At 39.8% G+C, this 26693-nt stretch overlaps 1 protein-coding gene across 3 annotated transcripts in view; it reads left to right on the forward strand.

The window, feature by feature from the left end:
- LOC149303185 (echinoderm microtubule-associated protein-like 6) overlaps positions 1 to 26693 on the forward strand; it is a 54009-nt gene that overhangs the window by 21057 nt on the left and 6259 nt on the right. The window contains exons 12-33 of one of the 3 annotated variants that reach the window (XM_089481495.1): positions 675 to 781; positions 1923 to 2041; positions 3749 to 3935; positions 4506 to 4611; positions 6357 to 6450; positions 7468 to 7568; positions 8261 to 8463; positions 9550 to 9661; positions 10490 to 10617; positions 11766 to 11907; positions 12373 to 12525; positions 13156 to 13287; positions 13786 to 13874; positions 14093 to 14269; positions 14706 to 14907; positions 15183 to 15309; positions 19121 to 19135; positions 22724 to 22802; positions 23081 to 23210; positions 23547 to 23645; positions 25181 to 25201; positions 25503 to 25676. In XM_089481495.1, coding sequence (XP_089337621.1) covers positions 675 to 781; positions 1923 to 2041; positions 3749 to 3935; positions 4506 to 4611; positions 6357 to 6450; positions 7468 to 7568; positions 8261 to 8463; positions 9550 to 9661; positions 10490 to 10617; positions 11766 to 11907; positions 12373 to 12525; positions 13156 to 13287; positions 13786 to 13874; positions 14093 to 14269; positions 14706 to 14907; positions 15183 to 15309; positions 19121 to 19135; positions 22724 to 22802; positions 23081 to 23210; positions 23547 to 23645; positions 25181 to 25201; positions 25503 to 25676 — 2697 coding nt within the window. The remainder of the gene's footprint in view (positions 1 to 674; positions 782 to 1922; positions 2042 to 3748; positions 3936 to 4505; positions 4612 to 6356; positions 6451 to 7467; positions 7569 to 8260; positions 8464 to 9549; positions 9662 to 10489; positions 10618 to 11765; positions 11908 to 12372; positions 12526 to 13155; positions 13288 to 13785; positions 13875 to 14092; positions 14270 to 14705; positions 14908 to 15182; positions 15310 to 19120; positions 19136 to 22723; positions 22803 to 23080; positions 23211 to 23546; positions 23646 to 25180; positions 25202 to 25502; positions 25677 to 26693) is intronic. The other 2 variants (XM_089481496.1, XM_089481497.1) reach the window with 2 other exon arrangements.

The raw sequence follows: 26693 nt of genomic DNA on the forward strand, positions 1-26693 counted from the left end.
TATAAAAGCAGTCTGTTTACTTGAATTTCTATTCCTCTTCTGGATGAATTAATCAAAATCCCCCATAAAATCTGCACCTTTTTTCTAAACTGTTCCTTCACTTGAAAGAGCAGTCTAATGTCCCAGACAGCCTTCTCAACAAAGAATGCATATTAAGTTACCCAGGTTGATAGGGAAGTTAACATATAGACAATATCCCTTTGGGGGCATCCCTGTCCGCTGCCTTTGAATGGGCACAAATCGATTCTTGTGCCCTACTCCATCCTTGTCCTATGGGTTTGAGGTGGTGAAATCAAAATCAACTTTAAAAACTAATCTAAGGATAAGGAGGTCTATCCTTTTTTAAAACACATTTACTAATTTACCTTTAATATAGAAGTGGTAGGTTATTGAGCAAGAAAGGACATGCGATTTCACTTTGAACTCGCATGCCCTTGTCTGTAACTTGCAAAATTGAAACTCGCAAGCATTTGCAAAGCCTCAGAAAACAACTTGCAGATCTGTGCATTAGCATGAATACTTAGTTGAGTCTGGTCAGTTAAGTTAACCCCTACCTAAACTGACACTCATGTTGTTAGTGAATAGGCCCAATTGAGATTTTACAAGCTTGTGGATGACAGGGGAAACAAGAATATTTGACCAATGTTTGATTAATGATTTTCAAATGTTTACAGAGGGGATCATTGATTCCTGCAGTGAAGAATCTGATTCGGATATGTCTGATGTGCCAGAACTAGACTCCGACATTGAGCAGGAGACGCAAATAAATTATGACCGCCAGGTGAGAACAAAATGATAAACTGTATCCAGGTCTCTTCTCAATTTCTCAAACTTCTGAAATTTAAATATTTCATTTACTTAACAGGTTTGTCAAAAGAAAAATCATCACAAATTAAATGAGCACAATATTCCTAGTATGAATAAGATGTCATTTTTTGTGTGCGCAGCAAATATGTATTGTTTTGTTCTGTTCTTAGCATGCCGTCTCTGTATTATACAATTATGTGATGGAAATATTCAGCTTCCTAATTAGAGTGAAAGCTTATTATGCATTTTCCCTGCAGAAACCATTCATTCATAACCTTTCTGACAGCTCACCCTCTGCCTTCCGTCAATAGGACGTCTGTACACAGTGTACTAATTGTCCTCATTGACTTTACTATAACCAGGACTGACATGTCCCATTTATTGGAGTTTTTATAAAGAGGTAAAAGCTCTGTATAGTTTACTGATTCTAATTAATTAGCAGTAGCATGCTATGGACACCACTAAACAGCACTGCTTAATGCCCAATGATGTTTACGGCATGCCATGACTTCCTTGTGCTTGCAGAGCTGCTTGTACATAGAAGATATTCCGTCTGGTTCCCCCCTCCCCAAGCAAGGACTGAAATTTTACCAGCAGCCAAGTCGAGCTCCATTTTTGTTCTGGTCATCAAGTTATATATTTATATATATATATATATATATATATATATATATATATAAAACACTTTCAAAATATATATATGATAACTCAGTATCCCCTTTATCAACAAAATCCCCTTCTATGTATTTCCCTGCTTTCCATGCCACCACAAGGGATGTGTTTGGCTGGATAGATGCCCCAACAGTGCTGCCATTGATTTCAGTAGGGGTGATTTCTTGCCAGTGGTTGGCTGCTTCAAGCAGCCAATACCGGTGAGGGAATTGCACAACAGATGGGGGGATGCACTGCTGCTCTGGAGCTGCAGCTTTTTCTAAACGTAAGTCATTTTTTTTATTTTTCACACAGTAAAGAATGTATATTAAAGTACTTAAAATGCATGTATTGCTCATTGGTTGTGCTACACGGTGCCCAGTACTGACCCTTTAACATAATGATGTTTAGATAGCGAATATATTACTGAATGTACCAGATATTTCTTATTTCTCATTTTTAAGGTTTACAAAGAAGATCTACCTCAGCTAAAACAGCAAAATAAAGAAAAGCAGAATCCATTGCCTTCCCTAAAACGAGAGAAAGCACCAGAGGAGAGCCTAAAGCTAAAGTTTGTGCATGGGTAACAAATGAAATTTCTTTATTTTCTTTCAAACATCTTTTAATGTAAGCCAAACCCTGGATGCTGCTCGTACAGCTAACACCCTTTCTACATTTTGGGTAAACCGAAAGCCCGGAGTTCTAAAACCTACTTTTATCTCATTCAATAAACTTCCTTTGTCTGCAGACCTGGAGGCGGCCATTGCTGTCAGTCATGTGACTTTCCCTGATCAAACACCACACTGGGCTGATTCTTTATGGCAATGCTAATAGAGTCAGTTCCTCTATAGATTTCATTAGTCAGAGTGACAGGCTGAGTAATTAAGATTGAGCCGTTCTGTTGTTTACCATAGACAGTATGATAAGGAATCCGGATGTATGTTGAGTACATACTTACAAAGGGCATTATATTATGCTAAAAAATCAAACTACACACTTTTTAATCTGATAATAGTTATAAATATAAATAATTTGCTGCAAGATCCCCTTTAAATATTTTAATGTACCTTTATACCGTAATAAGGACAAGCAGACTTTGGTTACAGATCAGATGGAAGAAATGTGAAGACGTTTGGTTCTCACCAGCATCCTATAAACTCCTGGCCATGGCTAAAATGGAATTTTCACCCATGTTAGAAAACAGAGGGCTAACTTTACTATCTCTTTTAATGAGAACGTTCATCCGTCAACAAGTGGGCTACAATTACCCTTACTTTACTGACCCCGTTGTGTCTGATGTAGACAGCTGTAATCTGATGAGGGCCAAAATAACACAGTGTAGAAAGCAGAATGGTGGCTTCTAACAGGCATCAGAAGAAGCAGAACTTAGTCTGTAAACAACTTTATGTTGGTTTATTTACTGTAAAGAATTAAAAAAATGTAGGATTTGGGAAACGTTTAGAGATCAGCTTGTCCTGAAAATGAATTTATAGTCAAAACTAATTTTTAGCATTTAGTTTGGGTCAAAACCAGCCTGTGTCACATACATTCTGTCAAAGCTTTATGCTTCTCATTTTGACTGCCCTCTTTAAGAAGGTTAATCACAAGATTTCGACGTTATGGCCATGGCTGCTTTCCGGTGGAATACATGTAGAATCACTAGAACTTACATACCTGTAAAACCTTACAAGATTCTCTTGATGGCCCCTTAGAGTATGTGAGAGATTTGCCATAAATGTTCCCTCGAGCTGTGATGCCCCCATGTGTCAATCCCAAGTATTGTTTCATTTCTTGGCACAAGTTTTATAACCTCTGAAAACCTCCAAATCCAGGATTTGATTGCATTTTATCTTGGCTTACGTCATGAGCCGCGTTTATATTTTTTGCTGGTTTAATAGCTTTGTTGAGCTTGAAGGCTCTTTAGGGTAACATCCCTTGGTTTGTTGGTTTAGTATTGTATGGCCTCGGATAATTGGGTAGTTCATTGAGAAGTATAGGGGTTAATACATATTACCAGTGACGCAAAGGCAGATATACATTAAGGATGTTATGACTATCCCTGTTTATTGGGAAAAGGGCTAGATGGATGAAGTAGACCAAGATTAATTGGTATTAATTTTGCCACAATCTGCTACCGCCAGAAAAGCTAGTCTGGAGAAAATTGATGTGTGAATCGTACCGATGAGATCCACGAGTACTTATGTTTTCTATACAGACTTTTGTTTTACTTGGTTAGAGTAATCACGTTCAGAAGGTGCACAGTGATTGACCTTGTTGTATGTTCCTCCAGCTACAGAGGCTACGACTGCAGGAACAACCTGTTCTACACGCAGACTGGGGAGGTGGTCTACCACGTGGCAGCGGTCGCCGTGGTCTACAACAGAGTGCAACACTCCCAGCGCCTTTACCTTGGCCACGATGATGATATCCTGAGCTTGGCCATCCATCCTGTGAAAGACTATGTAGCTACTGGTCAGGTACAGGCCTTGTGGTTTCTCCATGTACCTTAACATGTACCTGAACATGTCTTCTTCTACATCTGGAACTTCCTACACCTGTTTGGAACCTGATTGTAGATTTTTACTGTGTAACAGCTACTAGCTAACATAGCATAACGTGATTTATGAGTATTCTTCATACTGCTGTGAATGTATAGAATGCATTTTGATGGATTCTATAAGAGGTCTTAGCACACATATAGCAATCATAATCCTGTTGCAATTGGAGGGTGAACCCATTCCTGCAAATGATGTGCCCTCTAATAAGCTCCCTTTGTATCTGTTGATATTTCAGTCTCATTATTACTTATTGATTGATACAGCCCATCATATCCCACCGCGCTGAATTTGCAAATGTTTGAAACGTTTGTTCTTGTTTAATGCAAATGTCTGCATTAGGAACGGAGTCTTACTTTTCATGAAACTCTACACGGAATAACATAATGGATTTCCTATTTTACACAGTCAGTGTATTAACTGATTAACGTAAGGAGAGCTGAATCTCTGCTGTATGACCTGATTCTGAACAAATAACGGATTGTCATTTAGATCGGAAGAGATGCAGCCATTCATGTTTGGGACACGCAGACACTGAAGTGCTTATCGTTACTGAAAGGACAGCATCAGAGAGGAGTCAGTGCCTTGGACTTTTCAGGTGATTACCTTATAATTTCCACCTCTATAATAATTATGTTTTACACACTGGCTATTGGTATCAGTGCATGGAATATCTTTTCAAATGGAATTCTTCTCCCGTTCATTTCTCCGAGGAAATAGCTTGATGGGATGTTACAGCGCTGCTTACGTCCGGTCATTCTGCTCCGCAATTCATCAGGGAATATGGCTCTACAGTTTATTAGGACTGGCTCTACAGCCATAGGGATGTAAAGGCTCTGAGCCGGGTATTGGAGCTTCTCTGTCTTTTACAGTCTTAATCAAGCTTTGAAGATGTTGCTTACTGACCCACGTGTAAAGATCCTCAGAGCCCATTCTACATTTTAAAAGGATTTTCTAGGACTGAGCTACTTGCAACTCCATGGACCATGTTTCAGAGTCTGAACAATAATGCAAAAGTGTTGTCGCAACGACTACATGTTAACACCAGCTATATAGTCTCACCAAAAAGGACCAAAATAGAAAAGTAATGAAATAGTCCCTTCAGTCAGTAAGGGGGTTGTGCATAAAAAAGATCACCTTCATTTACAAACCTTCTGCTATGTACTGATTACAGTTAAATGAGTAAGGGGATTCTTTACTTATACCCTTCAGTGGCTTTTTTTAAATTACTTGGTTGAAGACACATAAAGTATCGCCTAAATCCTCCATCGTAATGATCACTGCCCCACAGGGGCCGCACATGCTGCAAATATCTGCATTTACTCTTTCTTTCCTCTAGAATTAGTTTAAACAACTCATTTAAAATTGAAAGGTCATTGAGTCATCCCATTGCCTTCTTTACACAGTGCAGCGTTCTTATCAATGCAGAAAGTTTAAACACTATAATTAAGTGATAATATCCCCAGAACAGTACCCTACGCATTCAACTGAGTAATAGTTCCCAGCTGCAAGAGACAAGTCACTGGCTCCCGATACTGTCCTATGGAAGAACATGCCCATGAATCATCCCGAAATAATAGGGTCATTGACAAAGTCTGATTAATGCATGTCCAGAACATTACACCCCTTTGGCATTTCTGAAATCCCAGCCAAATTAGCAGGAAATAGGTTTCCAAATGTACTGGCCCTTTGGTAATCAAGTCCTGGGTGCATCTTCACCCACTGTGGCCCCTAAAGTTGTAATCTGGGGACATCCCAGAGTGGGTCGCCCAGACCTCTTTCTCTTCCGATAATAATAATATATGTGGTTACTCACATGTGAAGGTGGGTCTAGCGGCATATGGATCAGGGCTAGTCATTCACATGGGTTGGGCTAGCTCAGGACAGTCTTAAGTGGGCTGGGAGTAGGAGGGGATTCTGGTTGGGAGTGGGCGTGGCCAAACGCTGCTCTCCCTGCCCATAGAAAGACGAAAGTGACCCAGAGCCCTGGGGAAACGGCACGTCACCCTGAGGCTCCATGTCAAACCCAAATAGTTACCAAGTATCCTGATCAATTGATCACATGAAACTGATGCAATGTTTGAATGATCAGTTTTTTTACCTGCAGAAGAATTATAAATACATTTCTAAATGTTGCATTTTTTCTCCTTATTTTTCATGTTCAATGAAATCATAACACAATACACATTGCGCTTTTTTCTGGGATGCGCAGTGTCAGTTCTCCAGTGCTCTAAAATCTGTACTTTTCCAGGGTTTTGCAAAACATATGGCTTAGTCTGTAACAATAAGATGGCAATAAGAGAAATTATGCTATAATTTGTGACTGATGAACCTGTCTTGCAGCTGATGGTAAATATTTGGTGTCTGTTGGTTTGGATGATAACCACACCATTGTCTTCTGGGACTGGAGGAAAGGAGAAAAGATCTCCACCACACGGTGAGTAAGAGGCTTTTCATGTACACATCCGTGTAAGATCTCTACGAGTACTTGAACAAATGGGGTCACCATATAAGTTTTGTACACATTTTATTACATTATTCTTAGCCAATGCTCTTTCATGCTCTCTCACACTCTCATGCACATTTTCTTACACTCATATTCACTCTCTCTCATGCTCTCTCTATATGTCTCCCTACTTTCTCCGCCAACCACTTCTGTGTCCCTGTCTCCCTATGTACCTGTACTTCTTCTTTTGCATCTTCTTGTTCTTCTGATGTCTTTCTTCTGCTCTTGTCTGCTGCTCTTTACATCTCCTTTCTTCGTCCGCTTCTCCATGGACATGGCTTCCTGGTGAATTTCAGCAAAAGGGCGGAGCCTCCGGGCACACCCTCTCCATCATTCCTCCAATTAGGGGAGAGGGTGTGCTCGGAAGCTCTGCCTTTTTTGCAGAAGTTTGCTGGTAGGCAAGAATAATGAAGAGATTCACTGAGAAAGGGAAGTGTTTCTGCACCTCTCTCAGTGAATCTATCTGCGTTATTATGGCCTCTCTGTGTGCTTCCTCAAAAATCAGCAGAGGCACGGAGACAGGTTCTCCCCCATTCCACCAATCAGGGGGAGAGGGTGTGCCAAGAGGCTCCGCCCTTTTGCTGAAGTTCACCGGGAGGCCATGTCCAGGGGGAAGCGAAGGGGACTTCATTAGCATTGCCATAAAGAATCAAGTCAGTGTGGTTTTTGATCGGGGAGTCATCCGAAATATCACATGACTGACAACAACGGCGGCCTCCAGGTCTGCAGATAAAAGACGTTTATTGGAGCAAAATGAGGTAAAACCAAGTGTCACAGCAATGTTTTTTTGGATGAGGCTTGCACAGATTTCACTATTTATTATATCATTCCTGTAGCAGATCGCTGAGGTTGATCACTGGGAACCCTACCTGCCCTACCATCTCTTGCATTAATCAATAAGCCAGTCGGTTCCAACCATCTTATACATTGTGTTCTATGTCTTCACAGAGGGCACAAGGATAAAATATTTGTTGTGAAGTGCAACCCCCATCACATCGATAAACTGGTGACAGTTGGAATAAAGCACATCAAGTTTTGGCAGCAAACAGGTACGGCCGTAGTGCCATTTATTTTAGCACTTTATGTCTTCCTTGTTATGGGTGAGAAAACTCTGGCACGGCTCTGGCAGTAGATGGTAAATCCCAGCATGCTCAGCCAACCTACTGCTGAGATGGAACGCTGTATAATGGTGACGTCATGACATTTTTTTCTCTCCTTGCTTGCAGGGTTTTCCCTACATAACTTTTCATTTAAATCTTTTTAACATACGCCCCACCTTTTATATAAAATTAAAAGAACAATCTCATCATCCAGTGAAACTACATTACTTTATGATTTATTATATATTGGACAGCAAGTACTCAGAATCAGGAGATCGCAATAACATTTTCCTACTTTTACAAAATTAATAATTTGACATGTATTTTTGTCTGCTGAGACTAACTTGCTTTTTTAAATATTACTCCCACCAGTTTCATTCAGCTGCAATAAAAATGAAGACGATAAATGCATTAAGCGCAGAAATGTGTTAAGCTTTAAGTAAATATATGATATATCGGCCCACTAAAAGGTATCACTACCTGCTAAGTGTTTCCAAAGAGGGTATCGTTTAATTTAAGACATGTACCTACAAGAAATATTCCATCGTGGTATGAAGAATGGAACCTGGAACCTTTTATAAAAGTGATCAATTCTTATAGAAACCATTCTTACGTTTAGAAATGATTCTTCCTTCTTGCAGGGGGAGGATTTACGGCAAAGCGAGGACATTTTGGCAATGTTGGGAAACTGGAGACCATGATGTGTGTGTCCTATGGACGCTCTGAAGACTTGGCCTTTTCGGGTGCAGCAACTGGGGATATTTATGTTTGGAAGGATGTTCTGCTGCTGAAAACTATCAAAGCACACGACGGGCCTGTTTTTGCCATGTACGCATTGGATAAGGTGATACATATTTCTATACATATGATAAATATGTCACACTTGCTGAGCAGGCCCAGACGGGCCACCTGACCCATGGGGAAAGTGCCCGATGGTGTGCCTGATAACCCTTCTCATCCCTTCAATACGTTTAATGAAGCTGGCGTAATACGGTAGCATACTGCCACCTGCTGGATACAAGCCGTACTTCTCCACGGCTGGGCACTGTCCACGGAGCTGCCGTTTGACACCCACAGGTTACATTTAAGTGATCTTCTAACCAAAAAACACGCTGTAATCCTTTTATTATTAATCTTTGTACAAAAATATAAAATAATATGTACAAAACGTGCTAGATCTCAAACTTGCAGCCCAGCCTTGTGTAAAAGCAGAGACTGCATTATGTTATAATTACAATTAATGAATAACATTCATATGCAACTGGCTATGGTCATATTTTCTAGACTGGATTATTCTTTAGATGTTTGTTCGGCGAGCAATCTACAGCTAACAGCTAGTTTTTAGGGAGCTATTTGTAGTCAGGGCTTGGAACACGCGCTCACGCTCCCAAATGTTTTAGAAGAAAAATTGAAAATGTCTTTGCAGCTGGGCTATAGGTAGAAAAAAGGAAAGAAAATGAGTGTAAGATACTTAAAAATGGGCAAAGCATTAATAAAGATAGTGCTTTAGGTCACACCCCATATGCCTTGTGTCTCCTAAAAGAAAACTTGGCACGTGCATAGTCCTCTCTTCTTTAGAATGCACCCAAAAGTACCGCAGTGGCTCTTTATTAGTTCTATACCAGGTCCATGTCTTTGTTTGACAAACCCCTTCATTTCGAGAACCATAAAAACAAAATGTGACCTTTTAAAGTGTTTGGTTTAGCTGACAAGCTCTGTGGATTCACAGTCCTCACCACTCCTAGCTGCATCCTAATGGCTCTGAGAGATGAGAGCTGGAGCCCAGGAGATGAAGAGCCATTCACATGACTGATGGGGGTCATTCTAAGTACATTTCTAGATGTTTTGATAGATTCTAAATAACTATCTTACTTAAACGTAGGAATGCTAACACTCAGAGATAACAATGTTTTTATGTCTTGCGGGACAGGGCTTTGTAACGGGCGGCAAGGACGGAGTAGTGGAGCTTTGGGACGATATGTTTGAAAGGTGCCTCAAGACGTACGCCATCAAAAGAGCTGCACTTTCTCCTGGTTCAAAAGGTAACAATAATTCATACGGCAACCACATGATGTCATCGAGGAGTATATTTAGAAAGTGGTAAAATGACCTTAAAGTGTCCTGCCAGGCCCAATCCCATTAAATGTTCATTAAACTCGATGGAGACGTTTGAGGAGGGGGCTGATACAGAAGAAAAATGTAGGGGTACCAGCTGCTCTCCTGGTCCAGGTCAGGGGTGTAGAATGCCTGGTCTTGAGGGCTGCTGACAGACCAGAATTGTTAAAAGTCCCTGTTTGCACATACAAGCTCAGAAAGGTGGAAGTTCATTAAATCTTTTGTGTCCAAGCAAGGATATATTAAATACTGTATATTGAAGCCTAGCATTCCGAACTCCTGCGCTATGTCTTCACGACTGTATGTGTTATGTATGTTATAAGGTACATGGCCCGTTCTGGTCTACAAAGCCACTGGATGCTTTTTCCAGAAAGGGAACCCAGACAAGCTTTCCATTGGATAGATCATGTTTCACAAATTCTAAATGTGGCATTTCTATACCATAAATAAACATATGTGACAATATTAATATATTAAATTATGCATTATGCAGGTATGGGAAATCCACTTTGTGTTTATACTATGGGAGCAGCAGTCTTAACTTCTCCATGATTATTCATCCTCATTAATGATGTCCTCCTTTAATTGTTGATTTACACAGCTTTTGTAAGGCGAATCGGGAGAATTTACGGCCAGAGAATGTATTAGATAATCCTCATTGAACTGACCTCAGCTTCTCAGCTAAAGACTGTCTTGGAGCCCTAATACACAATACAAATGTGACATGTTGTTGTTATATTCACACATTTTGTCAGGTTTGCTCTTAGAAGACAATCCTTCCATCCGCGCTATTGCTTTGGGACATGGACACATTCTTGTAGGAACTAAAAATGGAGAGGTACTTGAAATCGATAAAAGTGGGCCGATCACCCTGCTTGTCCAGGTGAGACTGTTTTCATTGTTAATAGTACAATGGGCTTTGGAAGAAACTTTTTGACATTTACATTTTGTAAATGTTAATTTTTATAAACCAAATTAAGGCCTTGAGCTGATTAAAGCTTTGTGAGAATAATCTTGAAACATTTATTGATTGATTGCTGTGTTATATGGGGATGGACAGCATGTTGACCACGTAATCTGTTTCTTTTCAGATATGGCTAAAAAGTTTCATTTGGGGAAAAAAACAACAACATACAAACTGAAAAAATGCTATTATAAAAACCTTACTGGAAATTATTAGTATCTCCAAACTGAATTATTAACTATGGCTTTAGTCTGATATAAAAGCCTCATTTACAAACAGCAGCCACAATAATGCAATTAGGTAAAGGCTAACCGGATTACTGGGAGCATGTTCTGGCTAATGTTCAATAGGAGGAAACTTTACAATGTCATTATAATGTAATGTGATGCATCGTGAAATGTCAGGGCTGGGAACGGAAGCTGCCAGGGATGTGGCCACCACAGAGATAAGGCCCAGCATCCCTCCTTAGGAAGAAGTCGGGGTCACCATCAGTGCTGGATTTTACCAACAGAACCAGGCCCTGGCCTTGAGCGCCAACTCAGAGGAGACCCTGCTGGGTCCAGTGCAGAAAATACACGTTAGATAATTTTCCCTGCATGTACCACATCCACAGTGTCATAAATATCAGGGCTTGGAGAGATAAGCATTTTGTCCCTTGGTCTGTCCGCTCGCCAGATCATTGAACTGGTCCACATCCCACCAACCATGTGTCTTCACAGCTTTATTTCATAACATTGAGGGTGCAGCAGGATCACAGGGCCTTGCATGTTGTGCTGACATGGACCAAGGGCATGGATAGGGAGGACGTGTCTATATGTGGACATTATTGTTGCCTATGGGGCATTAAGCAGAATATCACCGTGCCTTTTGCTGCCTGCCCTTACCAGTAACCTAAGTATCTTTGTGGTTAATCACCCTTTTGTTGGGGTTGATGAGCAGAATAATAACATGGAGCTGCTTACATTTCTGTCCTTCAAAAACTGAAGGCCTCCTGCATTGAATGTATCTATACTGCTCTGTGTAATAGTGGAGTCCACATGGGGTAATGCTAAATGTCTTTACAACAGGGACACATTGAGGGAGAAGTCTGGGGTCTGGCAACTCATCCCGTGCTGCCTTTATGTGCCACAGTAAGCGATGATAAGACTCTCCGGATCTGGGAGCTATCCTCCCAACACCGCATGCTGGCCGTGCGCAAACTCAGAAAGGGTGAGTCTCCGGGGAGTGAGGGTATTGCCTACACTATGGCAGTGAATGGACAGGAAGAAATGTCCATTCTGGAGGATATATATATATATATATATATATATATATATATATATATATATATATTTAATGGAAGTTGCATGACCACAGCACCAACATACATGAGAAACCTAGTGATTACGATGTTTGCCACATACTATTATAGTTTGTTTTTTTAAGAAATGTGAAATAAAAAAAAGTTTAATTTTCCCAGTTTTGGTCACATGTATCCTAACCTCATCTAATTGCATCTCATCAGAACACATCCTATTCTTATTTATTGTTAAAGATGAACACTTGATACTGCATTGCATTCTCGCCAGTGGAACCCAACACAACCAAAAGCAGTTTAAATAGCATGTGTAGCATGTATAGACACATTATTGTGCAGTGTTCACATGTATGTGTCATGCTTTTGCTATGTTTTAGGTGGTCGATGCTGTGCCTTTTCTCCAGATGGGAAAGTCTTGGCTGTCGGTCTGAACGATGGAAGTTTCCTAGTGGTGAACGCAGACACCCTAGAAGATATGGTATCTTTCCATCACCGGAAGGAAATGATATCTGACATCAAATTTTCACCAGGTACTGCAGACTTTACAGGGCAGATGGTCTTTTCCAAGGTCCAAAAAAACAGTTACCATTTTCCATTTTTATTCATACTTTGATGAATTATATGATCAACAAAGAGGCGATCCTGTTTATTCTTGTGCCTGTGACCCACAACACCCATCCGCCTCTTTTTACATGGCTATCTGAATCTTTAATATAATTAATGTCACGTGTGAGCCATAAACCCCAAGCAATTCTTATAGTGCCATGTTTGACAAATTAAAGTGTAACCTCTTGGATGTGATGATTTACTGTGGTCCGTGAGCTTCAGCGCAGAGCCACCCCATAGCATATCGAGCCAGAAGCTTCTTCCCTTCCTCAGACGGTATTCATCATCATTCCATCAATCAATAAAAAAGGCTCCCTCAGCTTAGACATTTGTGTATCTCTTAGAAAAGGTTGGATTTAGTCCCGTGCCGCCTGCGGGGACCATGCTGTTTGCGCTGTTTGATGGGCAATATCTTGCTTTCTCAGCAGACACAGAAAAGTCATTCTTGATCTTAAGTATTGTAATTGGTAAATGGTGCTAATATGATAATGAATGATAATCAAACTGTTTTTTCCTAAGGTGTTGTCTCAGCCTTTTTTTAATATATTTTGCAGATGCTGGAAAATATATGGCTGTGGCTTCCCATGATAACTTTGTAGATTTTTACAACGTGCTAACCAGCAAGCGAGTCGGCATCTGCAAAGGCGCATCAAGTTATATCACCCACATTGACTGGGACTCAAGGGGTAATATATCCTCCTAGTTATTATCAACTGCGCATTAAGGAACAAGTGTCCTAATTCTGGGGCGCTAACTTCTATCTTCAAAGTGTGCAATTCCTATTCTTTGGCTTGCGCCAGATGGAATTACAGCCCAACATCAGAGATTCCCGATGCCATACTATAAAACTGTTTTACATCCATGGGCAGTAGTGTGTCTTAGCATAGGGACAGGAGTCCAGGGGCAGATTGCCCTATTGGACACCCAGGCTTCACAGTGGGCTTCTGCTTAGTAGGCACATTGGGAGATCAGAGATCTTCCACTTACACTATGGAGGTCTGTGCCTAGCCGGCCAAGGGCTTTTAAAGCGTAGGTCCCGGCACGTGACACAAAGGTGCCACAGGAGTCATACGGGACCCTGCGGAAGGAAGTAAATCGCACAAGGGGTGAAGGTCTGATGTGAGATGTGAAGGTCTATGAACTGGTCAGTGTATTTATATGATTTGTTTTTCTTTTTGTTCAAGGAAAACTGCTGCAGGTTAATTCTGGTGCCAAAGAACAATTATTTTTTGAAGCTCCAAGAGGAAAAAGATATGTAATCAAAGCTGCAGAGGTACACTTACTCTTCTAGTAAAAAATTGTCACGCATCAGTACTAGATTGATTGAGCGCTAGGTAATTGTGAAAATATGATACATTTCTAATATCAAAACCTAGTTTTAAAAGATAAAAGAGGGGCATGTACCGCTGGCTTTTTGCTAAGTAAAACAAACACTTGACATTATAACGCGCTTATTTCCAATAGTACGTATCATGATCTATGTGTCCCCAGATGGAGAGGATAGAGTGGCACACGTGGACCTGTGTTCTTGGCCCCACATGTGAAGGAATCTGGCCAGCACACAGCGATGTGACTGATGTGAACGCAGCCTCCCTCACCAAAGACAGGAGATCTCTAGCCACAGGAGATGATTTTGGATTTGTGAAGTTATTTACCTATCCTGTAAAGGTAATAAACTGTCCTGTCAGTGTTATATATAGATATATACACCATATATAAGCACACCTGGTGCATGTCCATTGCCCCCCCCTCCATCACCCTCCCTCCCTCTCCATACCTTGAGAGACTGAGAGGCTGGAAGGGGCACTTCGGCTCTATACTTTAAGCCATGACCAGTTTCAAGATAAGGCAACATTTGGAAGAAACAATGATGTCTATGCCTCAAAGGTCACTTATTTCTCTAAAATCTTGATTTTTCTTTACTATAACATTCCTCTAAAAAGGGTCCATGTCAAGGCTATTGGTCGTATTCATTAAGTAATTGAGTTGAGGTCTAAAGTTTTTCCTAGCACTCCATGGTAAATACATATTTCTACAATTTATTATATCTCAGCACAGAGTCTTCGGGGTGTCGTTCTGGCTAACTAGTAAATTCACGTTACAGGGCCGGGATGCAAGGTTCAAGAAGTATGTTGGGCACAGTGCACACGTGACCAACGTCAGGTGGCTGTATGACGATTCTACTCTGGTTACTGTTGGCGGGGCAGACACTGCTCTGATGATCTGGACACGAGAAGCTTTTGGCAGCTTGGAGAGTAAACCTGTAGATAGTGAGGAATCAGACACAGATGCGGAAGAAGATGGAGGTAAGAAGAATGAGGATTTATACTACACATATACTTTTCATAGGAAGAAAAGAGTGTCATGCCCTGGAGGTGTTATTATTTGTTGTTTTTTCCGTGTCCCTAACATAGAATGACAATTCCTAGCAGCGTAGCCTTATGCATTTTGTGCCTGCGCACACTTCGTTTGGATTTATCACAGAGGGCCATCGGCTTGATGAGGCTGGATGTCTGTTTTACTTTGCATGATGAATACCTTTTGAAACGGCTTATAATATATTTATGTTTTATATATATAGGTTACGATAGTGATGTTGCAAGAGAAAAGGCTATTGATTATACCACAAAAATCTACGCAGTAAGCATCAGAGAAATGGAAGGTACAAAACCTCATCAGCAGCAAAAGGAGGCATCTGTGGAGGAAAGGTACATTGTACAAACAGAATTTATATGTTTTAAGTGCTCTAAAACATTGCAATTACATACAGATGACATGTATAATGACACATAGTTGGACACAGCTTTATATCACATCGATGGACATCGACATTCAGCATAATGTCATGATTTTACTCTTTAAAAATATTTTATTTAATTTAACACCTCTGATTTGTAATCGGTGCCAAACTATTTATCACATAGTTACGGACACTTTTATTTTATCTGTCCTCCAGTCTGTGTAACAAATAGTTATGATCTAATATAAATATGTCTGAAATACAAATAACGGTTACGTACATCATCAACGTGCCTTCCCTTCATTCCCATTATACACATAAACATTACACAATATTGCATTCACACACTGAAAATGTTTTCTATCATCCATGTTACTTACAATATTTTAGACTTTGACATATGTACAAAGTATTACAATTTTCTTTCCATCACTTTTCAAAGTGCACATTTACGTTCCATGCATCATGTTACATGGGAATTTGACCATATAGATGCAAATCATAAATGCTGCCTCTTCGTATCTTGTATTTCATTTTGCATCATAAAGCTTTCAGGCAGTGAAAATTCAAAGTTCAACTGAGTAAATGAAATAAAAAAACAGAAGAGAAGATGTGCACTTCTTTCTTCTGTCTCCCTCTATATCGTGTCTTTTTCTCTCTTTTTCTGTCTTCTCCCTCCTATTTTTCTGTCCTTTCTATGGGCATTAGGTTCAGATACCAATGTAACCTGCCAAAATCAGGTGATAATTTTGCTGTTTGCGACTATTTTGACCCCTGCTCATCTCTAATCTCTATGATCATGCAATTTCTGAAAAGGTAAGTATTGTGCATGGGTTCACCCTTGTGAATCATATGCTTCCTTGCACGTGGCATCGGGGAAGATGCAAAGGCTTTGAATTCTAGAATGCAATATAACTGCAAGATGTTGCATTTCACCAGTACATGCATAACCACCATCCCCTTCCGCTAACCCACCAGCTGCTCTTCTTCATACATTGAGTTCTTGCTTTTTTATTTTCACTTTATGATTAAACAAGTGGAGTGCCTCCTTAAGTACCACCATTCCGAAAAGCGTAGCTGGTCTTTCAGCTTCTGCGGGTTATTATGTGGATTAATGCTGCAGTCCCACCAATGTGAAATCTAATAAATAGTAACACTTGGGGCACATGGGATTCTTCGTTCACAGTACCTGAAACACAAGCCTTTTTTCTGTGTACTCCGGATTTCTAATCCACATGATGACCTGACCCTGATTAAGACTGGGTATCTTTAAATACTGTGGCTGAATATGGCAATATAGATTTTAATAAATAATTGAGAATCAGCAAATGTTGCATTATACAGATGGCTAATAGATTTATATATTAAAACCAGTTGAATGCAATGTTGGTGATAATATAAAAATCATTTTTATTTATGTTGACTATTCGATGATATACTTGGGATATCTACTTAGCAATAATACTGATAAGAATTAATATAACTGCTATAATATGTTTTAAGATATACAATCAGTCATAATGTCAGATTAGAGGCTATGATAAAGTGATGTTATTTGACATAATGTAAGGCCTGCTTTGTACATGGAGAAAGTTACATGTGTGTAGTCAGTGTATTAGAACACATGAAACAATCATGGATTCATTGTTTTGTCCAAATTCAGATTTCCCAGTCTGTTCACTTCCCTTTTTGAAGTAAAATCAAAATTATGTTGGCATTAGTTATATAGTTAGATAAATAATTTGAAAAGATGCATATAGTCCATCAGGTTGGACCATTCCAGAAACCCATATTAGTTGATCCAGACGAAGGCAATGACAGTAATGTCATCTAAAAGGGAAACAAATCCTTGACTCCAAGGCAGTCAGACTCACTCTGGATCAGCATTACCGGATCCACTTACTCATGATAACCCTGTAGTCATTTCTAGAAAAACATCCAAACATTTTGTGAATTTATTGATTCAGTTGGCCAAAACAACTTCGATTCCAGATTTTAACCGCCCTAACAGTAAAGCTCCTTTCTTTCAATCTGAAGGGATGCCCACGAGTTGTCTGGAAGGTACGATTTATGAAGATCCAAAAAGACCTTTGTATTGACCTTGAACATACTTGTAAATGTTTATCATATCCCCACGAAGACACCTTGTGGCAAAGACATCCCAATTAGGACAGCCTTTCTTCATAGCTGAACTTTTCCATTCCTTTAATCATTTTTGTAGTCCGAGTTGCATGAAATTGTAACCTGGTAAACTAACAAAACATGAAAATATATAAAGTGCTTATGATCTGGTGGAAAGGGAAGGCAGTGAAGCATTTTGATTATTTAAGGAACCCACACTGGTCCTTGATGCTTTCTTGCTTACTGTGTTTAGTGTTACAGTAACAGAATAGTATGATGCAGTAGGACACTCGCTGTACAGACGTCTTCCTCCTATACCAATGATTATAGCATCTCCAAAACTAAATCTTCATAGTAGGCTAGCTAATTTTGAGAGGGCTAATAAGGGTGAGGAAGAAACAAGAATCCATAGGATCAAGAAATTTACAGAATAGAAACAGCACAGGAGGTAGAAAGGGGACAACTTTGGGTTAGGTTGATTTCAGCGAGAAAATGTTTTCTGAAAGTAGACGATTGCTGCTGCGTTTATCTGCACCATGGCACACGTTATTGTTAAGCACGTCTCCCGGATTTGGAGCTGGTTGGGATGGAGCGCACTGCCAACCTCATTTACTTTCCACTCTGCAAGTACTCCTCCACGTCTATTTTTCCTAATGGTTTGATCACATATACAGGACTTCTTCAATTATAAGACTACCCTCATTATAAGAAGACCCCCCCCAAACTTTGGATTTTAACGAGAGAAAAAAGAAAAGGCCTGAATATAAAATTACACTATTGAAAAAAATCAAACCCACTGTTCTTGTTTTTGTTGCTCTCTCTGTCAGTGTCTCCCTGCGTTCTCTTCCGACCGCTTCTGTGTCCCTGTCTCTGCTTCTTCTCTTTAGCGTCTTCTTGTTCTTCTGTCTTCTTTCTTCATCCGCTTCTCCCTAGTATCAGCATTTTTAATGCACAAAAGGGTGGAGCCTCCGTGCACACCCTATTCCCTGATTGGAGGATCAGGGGGAGAGGCTATCTTCATGGTGCACACCGTGGCTCCGCCCCTTTTCCAGAAGTACTCCAAGAGGCCAGAATATTGCAGACAGATTTGCAGAGAAAGAGAAGCGCAGAGAGGGTGCATTTTTTAAAATTTATTCTTAGAAGATCATAGACAAGTTGGGGTTTTTTGTTAGTTCAGAAGGTTTTTAGTCCTAAAAATTAAAAATCTCTAACCCAATGGTGCAAGAAACAAGTACTCTCCGATTCCCAGCGCCATGTTCACATGGGTCAATCAACTTTGATATTCACTTAATAATTGCCATTCATAGAAATGGGTAGAGACAAAAGGTATTATAATGAAAATAATTTTTCCTAAAACAGTGAAAAAAATGCTTTAGGAAAGGAAATATGAATGCAAAAATGAGATGATACCAAACGCCAAGCAAGAGAAGACGACAACAACTGCAATAGGCTATAAACATGCTACACACACAGGTTATATATACACAACATTTGTATCATCCAATGTGATAGTAGCCATATTTGTTTGTTTGCAGAAATGAGCCAAGGTTAACAAGTCTTCTCCTGTTTGATGTGTTTGTGTATGTTGTCTGGAGCTTTGTAGACTAGGAAGAAACGGTTAATATTTGTATTGTGTTTTAATTTGCTTTCCTTTGGAGGCAGGGAATTGTCAAGTAAGTATTGAATAGTAATGTTTTATATTATACCCAGTGTTATATGATCATGTGGATGTATCTTAAAAATCAGAGTTTTAGGTTCCATGGGTCATATTTATGAAGAATAGTATTGGGGAAAAGTGTAAATGTTTGACAGAATTTGCAGGAAAATGGCTTTATATTGTAACAATTTGCCCCCAAATTCCATTTTTTATATAAAATGTAATATTAGTGTAAACTTTAGCACTATCTTGTATATTTTCATACTCAATATAACAAATGTGGTCATTACATTGAGATCTGTATAGTCATGTTTATTATTGCAGTAACAGTTTAATCATTTCTATAGATCCCGTCCATAGGGTCCTACGGGTTCCTTTTCTCCAGTTACTACTCCTATGATGACTTAGTTGTTTGTTTCATGGCAGTAGAGAAGGAGGTTAATTAATATTTTGGTAGAGGGGCTTCTCAGATTTAAATCCTTCCCTGGTCTGTGTGGTTTATTCACTAAAGGGAGAGTTGACATAGGGATTTTCTCTCATATCACTGTTCATCATGAAGGGCCAACACCGGTAGGTGTCTCCAGCAAGAAGGTTTGGGCTGGCCGTGTATGGTGAATAAATCTCACTAATTTATCTATGCATTATACAGGGCCAGCCAGGCTGCAACAGGAGCTTATTGGACATTCACCTCCATATGCTATAGCGAAGTCAAGGAACTGAAACCGCTACTCTCGTCAACTCTCGATTTAGTTAATAAGCCCCTTTGTCTATGTAGCGTATGTTCACCATCACCTCCCCACCATATGTGTACCACATAAGACACATTTCTGCACTCACCCCAATGTGGTTTTTTGACTGCTTGCCCCATATTTCTATAGCCATATATATATAGCCGTACAGATTGTGTAGCCTTCTGGCTGTAATGTGCTATGATACATATTATGATGTTTGCTGGCTTGTAATTTGACCTGCACATTTTATTACATGCTTAGGGAACAGGGTTGTTATCAATCATACAGTGCACATCTTGCCAGCAGCTTGCGTTGGGAATCTATTGAAAATATCCTTGCCAAATGAGGTTCTCAATAAATATCAGGTTTTTCTCGTTCAAGTTCCCTGGCTTCTAAAAACCCTTTAACAGAATAACCAGAATAACCGCACTCGTAGAAAATGAGAGACCTTATATGTTTACCAAACGGTGTTCCTTCTGAAGTGGTGGCACCATCAGGCCTGGTAACCCGGTCACCTTCCATTACAACCATCTGGCTGGATGCCACACGTTGGTTGTTTATAGGGTGAGCGCCAGTATGGGTTCCAACCTCAGAATTAACCCTGTAATGTTACGTGTCTGCGATGACTCTTACAGTTCTTTAGTTTGCTACCAATAATTACATTTAGGGTTCAGGCTAGTAAGGTTACCATGACATGTATCAGCGTATAGATGATCACCATGTCACTCTAGGATCCCACAGGGTAGTAACAGGGCCTATTGAGCCCTGTTTATTTTCCAAGTTCATTTTTTGTTGTTGTTTTTGTGCTTTTTTATCTATTACAAAATAGTTGTGAAGGATACTCGCCCCTATTCACCTTTTAGATTGCCTGTTCTGTACTGTTATAAAAGTCAGTGTTTCTTTTAACACTTTATATTAAATATTTAATACATTTATATAATAATATATAATATTCTGTATATATTAAATAATATTCCATACATTTAACACACAACAGCGCTACACTACTTTTAACATATATTATTTTAAAACCTTCAAAAATCTAAATGCTACTCTGTATATATGCACAGTACAAAAAATATACAAACTAGGGGAGTGCCAAACCTAAAAGGCATAAAAATCTGATTTCTGCGTTGCTGCTATAATAATAATGACCAATAAGCACACAAAACATAGCGCATACCCAGCAAATACCATTTAAAAAACACTAAGGCATAAATATTGGGGATTCCGTCACACTATATGGCCATATATTGCTCAGCCCCCCACTATGGCAAAGTACCCCCATTTTGGTGAATCCTATCTAATTTTTCACGGGACTGAGCTCATATACTCTGTATATATATATAGTTTAATTTTTGTATTTCTTTAGTATTATAATTATAAAATAATGATAGGATCGGGACTAAATTGAAGACGCTGGGGATGATAATGCATTAAGAGGCTTCACGTTACGCATTGTGGATAATGTTACCGCATACAAAGCAGATGAGGGATGCGTTAAATCACTATGCGGCCGATTGTAGCTAATTCACTTCACTTCAATTCAGTGAGACTACAACTCTCATCATGCCCTAATAGCATGTGGTGTGGCTGAGAGTTGTAAAATGCACAAGTACCATGAAAAGAGTCCCCTGGGGCAAATTTGGACTTATAGAAAATTCTGTTTATTACCAAAAAAAATTATGTGGAAGTCTGTATGAGAGTTCTGGATCTCAGAAGATATACATTTCCATCAATTGTTTCCTCTAAAATAGTAAGCCAAAAGATTCTATTAATTGAGTGGCCACTAGATTGTAAGCTCTTACGCCAGGGGTGCTTATAAACTGATCATTTGTAGATTACTAGACAGTTCTATCAGAATAGGACGCTTTATTTGCAGGTGTTTGGCCTTTGTTTCTGTTTGCGTGGAAAACAGACTACACACTGGGACCAGTATACCAAGCCGGGAGCGATCCATTACCGTGATTATTAATCCCATGGACGTGCTTATAGTATAGGGAATGCCGACACAATTATTCTAAGTAACTAAACTTAGCATTTCTAATAAATTTGACGTCGTCATCTACCAGATCTGCACATTCTGTCATTGTCCAAGACCAAACTTCTCATAAACAACCACTTTTCCGCCATGGTTAAACTGGTGTAAGAGCGATTGCGGTATAACGGTCCCACGGTGTGTTCTCCCCGCTCCTTGAGTTTTCCATTGAGTAGAATTCGCTCAGCATTGATATGACGTAGTATGAGTCTTCTTACCCCGCAGACCGCCGCAATCTTTTCTGTGCGTCCTGACAATTGCTGGCATGCGTTTGTGTGGTTTGTAGAGCAAATCCAAGATTGTTCAGCCCTTGCTTGCGCATGAAATGCATGCTCAGATTCTCTCAGCAGAATTTTACTAAGTTTTTTTCCACTTGGCTTTATTTGCTGCTAAACAAGGGGATCAAGGTAACTTTAAATATTGTGACTAGTGTTACTGCGTAGATTTGTGACATGTTAAATCACTTTTTCTGTGCACATATTTCTAGGTGCTGTAGAATAATGATATATCTTGTGATATACAGTTACACCGTATAATGTTATATAGTATAGGTTATACCTGGGAACATTCTCAGGATTTAAAGACCCCTTTACTGGCGGATCTGTGATTATGTGCGATCCACACTTAAATGGGTTTTAGGGTTAGAAGTTATAGACGTGGGGATCAGTTTATGTCACATTCGTGATAACCCTATTCCAAAAAAATGTAACCCGCACTGGTATTATCCCATCACGGGACTTTTCATGTCAGTATGCAGATCATGGTCCTTTGGTATACAAGGGTAGCTTACGTTTAGTTGCGAGGTCTAAAATGTCCTTATTTATTTCTGTTGTAGGCCGTCGGTTAGCAGAGCTACTCCTCAACCTGAAAAACTGCAGAAAAACAACATCACTAAAAAAAAGAAAGTGGTTGAGGTGAGTGAATGATATACGGCTGGGTCATTCATGCTTAGAATGGTTTTCAGCCATCTGCATCAGGGATTTTCAGTTCCTGGAGCTACTGCTGCCTTATACCAAAGTCATTGTCCAGTCTGCATAAGGTGTACGAACTTTTAATAAATAGTAATATAACCCATCACGCCAACACTGATACTCAGTTATGGAGATTGTCATTTATTTTTGTAGCTGGCTTATCTCTTGGTAACTTGTGGTTGATAGATTGCGTTCTCTGCATCCTCTTGGTCTTCTTGCAGGAGCTCTCCTTGGACCATGTTTTTGGCTATAGGGGATTTGATTGTCGCGACAACCTCCATTACCTCAATGACGGCACCGATATTGTTTTTCACACTGCAGCGGCTGGAATAGTGCAAAACCTTTCTACCGGTGGGTCCTTTATTATCTGCATATTATTTATTATTATGATCTGCATAGTGGTTATAAGGGTTACTAAGGTGAGGCTTGTGTGGCGATAATGCACTATTTACAGAGAAAAAATAAAAGGCAGTTATATGTATAACTATATGCCGAAAATGTTTTTAGTTAAATGTCCCTCTCTCTGCATTTGCTGTATGTATTTAGATACAGTAGTACCAAGTAGTGATATGTAATCATTTAATCATACCTGCAGATACAGCGTGACCCCAATCCAGTCTGTCATTCACCGAGCGCAGTTCCTATTACCGCTAAAAATCCACATTCGTATATTTATGTTTTAATTAGGAAGCCAGAGCTTCTACTTGGAGCACACCGACGACATACTGTGTCTGACTGTGAATCAGCATCCGAAATACAAGAATATAGTCGCAACCGGGCAAATTGGTAAGATCCGAATGGCACGCAACGGCACCAGTGCCAGAGTACGGCTCCTTATTACCATCCGTCCGAGTCCCCACACAGACATGGGCATTACGTTACTTTATGAAAACATTACTTTTAGAAACACGCATAAATAAGCCAAACGTTTGATCCGGGTTTCATTCATAATGTATATTTACCAAGAAATGCAAAGCAGCAGAACAAGACGTCTCCAAATCTTATGGGCCTCCTTTTGAAACCAGTGAACAAACTTTGTAGACATGGCCGGCTCCCACGGGTTAATTATATCTGAATTTATTTGTTTGTTGGAAGACGCCTGGGTCATGTATATGGCTGGCCAGCCATGTTCATCGGGTAGTATACATGCATTCGGTTTGTCGCACGGCCCGGTTACTGTGTGTATAGCATTTTTCTATATACATTCCTCTCCACATATACACTAAGCTACCCCCCATGCACACATTATTATTATTCATTGTTTTATATAGCGCCATCAAACTCCGTAGCGCTGTACAATGGGTTACACATATCGCATTGTGACGCCATCACTTAAAGGTTAATTGATGGAAGCGAGCCAAGCATTACACATTTATACGGCTGCATCCATGTTTGTTTTTTCATTTTATGTAAGATATAGCATTTAAAAACCTAAATCACATTGGGCTTAATTCTGCAGCAAACGGAATTGTAATTTTCCCACAAAAAAAATTGTAGTGATGCTTTTGTTAGATTTCATGAAGTGAACATAAAATGGCCTTCCAGCCGGAGTGGTAGGGGTTAATACAGTCTATATAGTATGTATAGGATAGGCGTAAGGCTCTCTTAGTAGGGAAAAACCAGCCCAAATTGTTATTTTGTGCTGTGAAGCGATTTAAATTGTTTCTGGAAATTGAGAAGTCTTTAGAATTGTGGTGATGACATCATTATACTGTTTGTACATAACTGCAGAAATCCTGGCGTTTTACTGATACATCAACATGTGCAGATTAAAGCAGATCTGCCCATTTTTAACCAAATCTTACATTTTAAAGCTCTGTGCAGTGTACGGAGTCTTCGTAGTAAAATAAGCATTTTCTAGGTATTGGATGTCAGGGTCGGTACGCTAATCTCCCCTCCAGTAAGCTATGGCTTGATGCCTTTGAAAATGTGGCATGAAAAGAAGGGTGATAGGACACACATTTCATTGACATGCTAGTTGTGCCACTTTTGGCCACATCTCCCCCGAGGAAAATAGTCTTTCCTGAGAAAAATACTAGGTTTAGTTTTTCCTCAACATTTCATCTTGCGAAGTAATAATAAGGCTGAAGATTGATTGTCACCTTGATGTTTGAGCTGCCCCATGAAGCCCATTAAGCCCCGTGTCATCACGTATTTAACAACTGTCTTCTTTCTTTAAAGAAGAGGAATCATACCCATAATTCAGTATCGTTTGGTGGTCCCTGATGCTGATGTCATTTGCCTCAGCATTAGTGATATTATTTCTTTGGTTGTCATTTTGCCCTGATGCTTCCTCATTTGCCGTTGCTCTCACAATGCAGGTGAAAGTGCGGAGTATTCAGGTAAGGCTCCTCATACCCCTCCATGTCTGTCACTGCAGTGTCTCCCTCTGTAGCGAGCGCAGATAACGGCCGCCGTGTCCCCGTCTGTAACGCCGTCCCAGTGTCTTCTCACGCGTTCCGTCAGTTCCAGTATTTCTGTTTATTATTGGCGAGCTCGTAGTTTAGTACCTTGTAGTACACTTTGGGTGTGTAATTAGTATGCGTTTGTGTTCTTGCGTTATGTGTACAATGTCTGCACTGTAAAAAAAAAAAGTGTAACAATGTATTTTTTACCGTTTTATGCCGTTTTCTTTTATTTCAGGTGCCACACCTTCAATTCATATATGGGATGCCATGAGTAAGCAGACGCTGTCCATTCTGCGGTGCTTTCATGCCAAAGGAGTTGGGTACATTAACTTTAGTGCCACGGGGAAGCTCCTAGTGTCGGTCGGAGTTGATCCTGAACACACTATAACAGTTTGGAGGTGGCAGGAAGGTAATTAAAAAATAATTTGTCTGGCATGCTTGTCTAGAAGGTTCCAACCGGAGCAGTGAGAGAAGTCGTTCTAGGGCATTAATCTATCTACCTCCTGTATTATCGTATGAGCCCCTGGGCTAAGACATTACCAACTGAAACAGAATAACTTAGTAATGGAAGAGAAATCTCTAAGTGGAGAAAATTCACTGATTGTTTAGTAGGTTGCTATGGCAATGGGATAATTTTTCAAACTGCACCCAAATCACTTTATATACATAACCCCCACATGTCTGCAGAGCACCCTTTTCCCTTCCCTTGTTTGCCTATGGGGTAAATGTGGTTTTAGCCTCCCCAGCCAGCTCATCACCCCGAGCAGCCCGTAGTTTGTCTATATAGCAAGGCCATCCCTGCTCACTTCTGCTCGGCTTTAAACCAGGCCCTACTTTTCATTCCATTTTTCCTCATTCAGTCACTTTCTGGCAGGTAGTAAATCGTTCACGGTAACATTCCATGGCATTGTGACCCTTTGTGTATTTATTAAGATCTTAACATGTTCATTCTTGTATGTATTAAAGTGCATTTCATAGGTTTTGTGTCTTTTAATAAAATCAGTAGCCTTGGGTTTTGTAGATGATGTAACCACAGTGTTAGGAAACATAGTTTCTAATTCTATTACTGCAGAATATACAAACCTTTGCCAGAAATAACTATTTGACCAAGTAAAATTTTGCCTTGTTCAGACCTTTTGCTGGGATCACGTAGTGGTCATACGAAGAGCTGGAACGGATGGTTGTAGCCAAGAAAGATCCAAAAGCTGCTTAAATGACCTTACGTTCTACTTAGCGTTCTACAGGGTGCAATTAATGGAACGGCACCTTTAACAGTAGAAAGTATACATGTCTCACCCCGTTAAGTAGAAATGAGACACATTCACAAGCTAAGAGAATCTGCTTCACATTCATTTATATTCTATTGGATATAAAATATTTAAAACTGAAATTCCACTAGTGCATTCGCTTTAATGCAGCGTTCATT

The sequence above is a fragment of the Sceloporus occidentalis genome, unplaced genomic scaffold (genome assembly GCF_023333645.1).
Source record: "Sceloporus occidentalis isolate IW3139 unplaced genomic scaffold, rSceOcc1.0.p SCAF_15, whole genome shotgun sequence".
Taxonomy (NCBI): domain Eukaryota; kingdom Metazoa; phylum Chordata; class Lepidosauria; order Squamata; family Phrynosomatidae; genus Sceloporus; species Sceloporus occidentalis.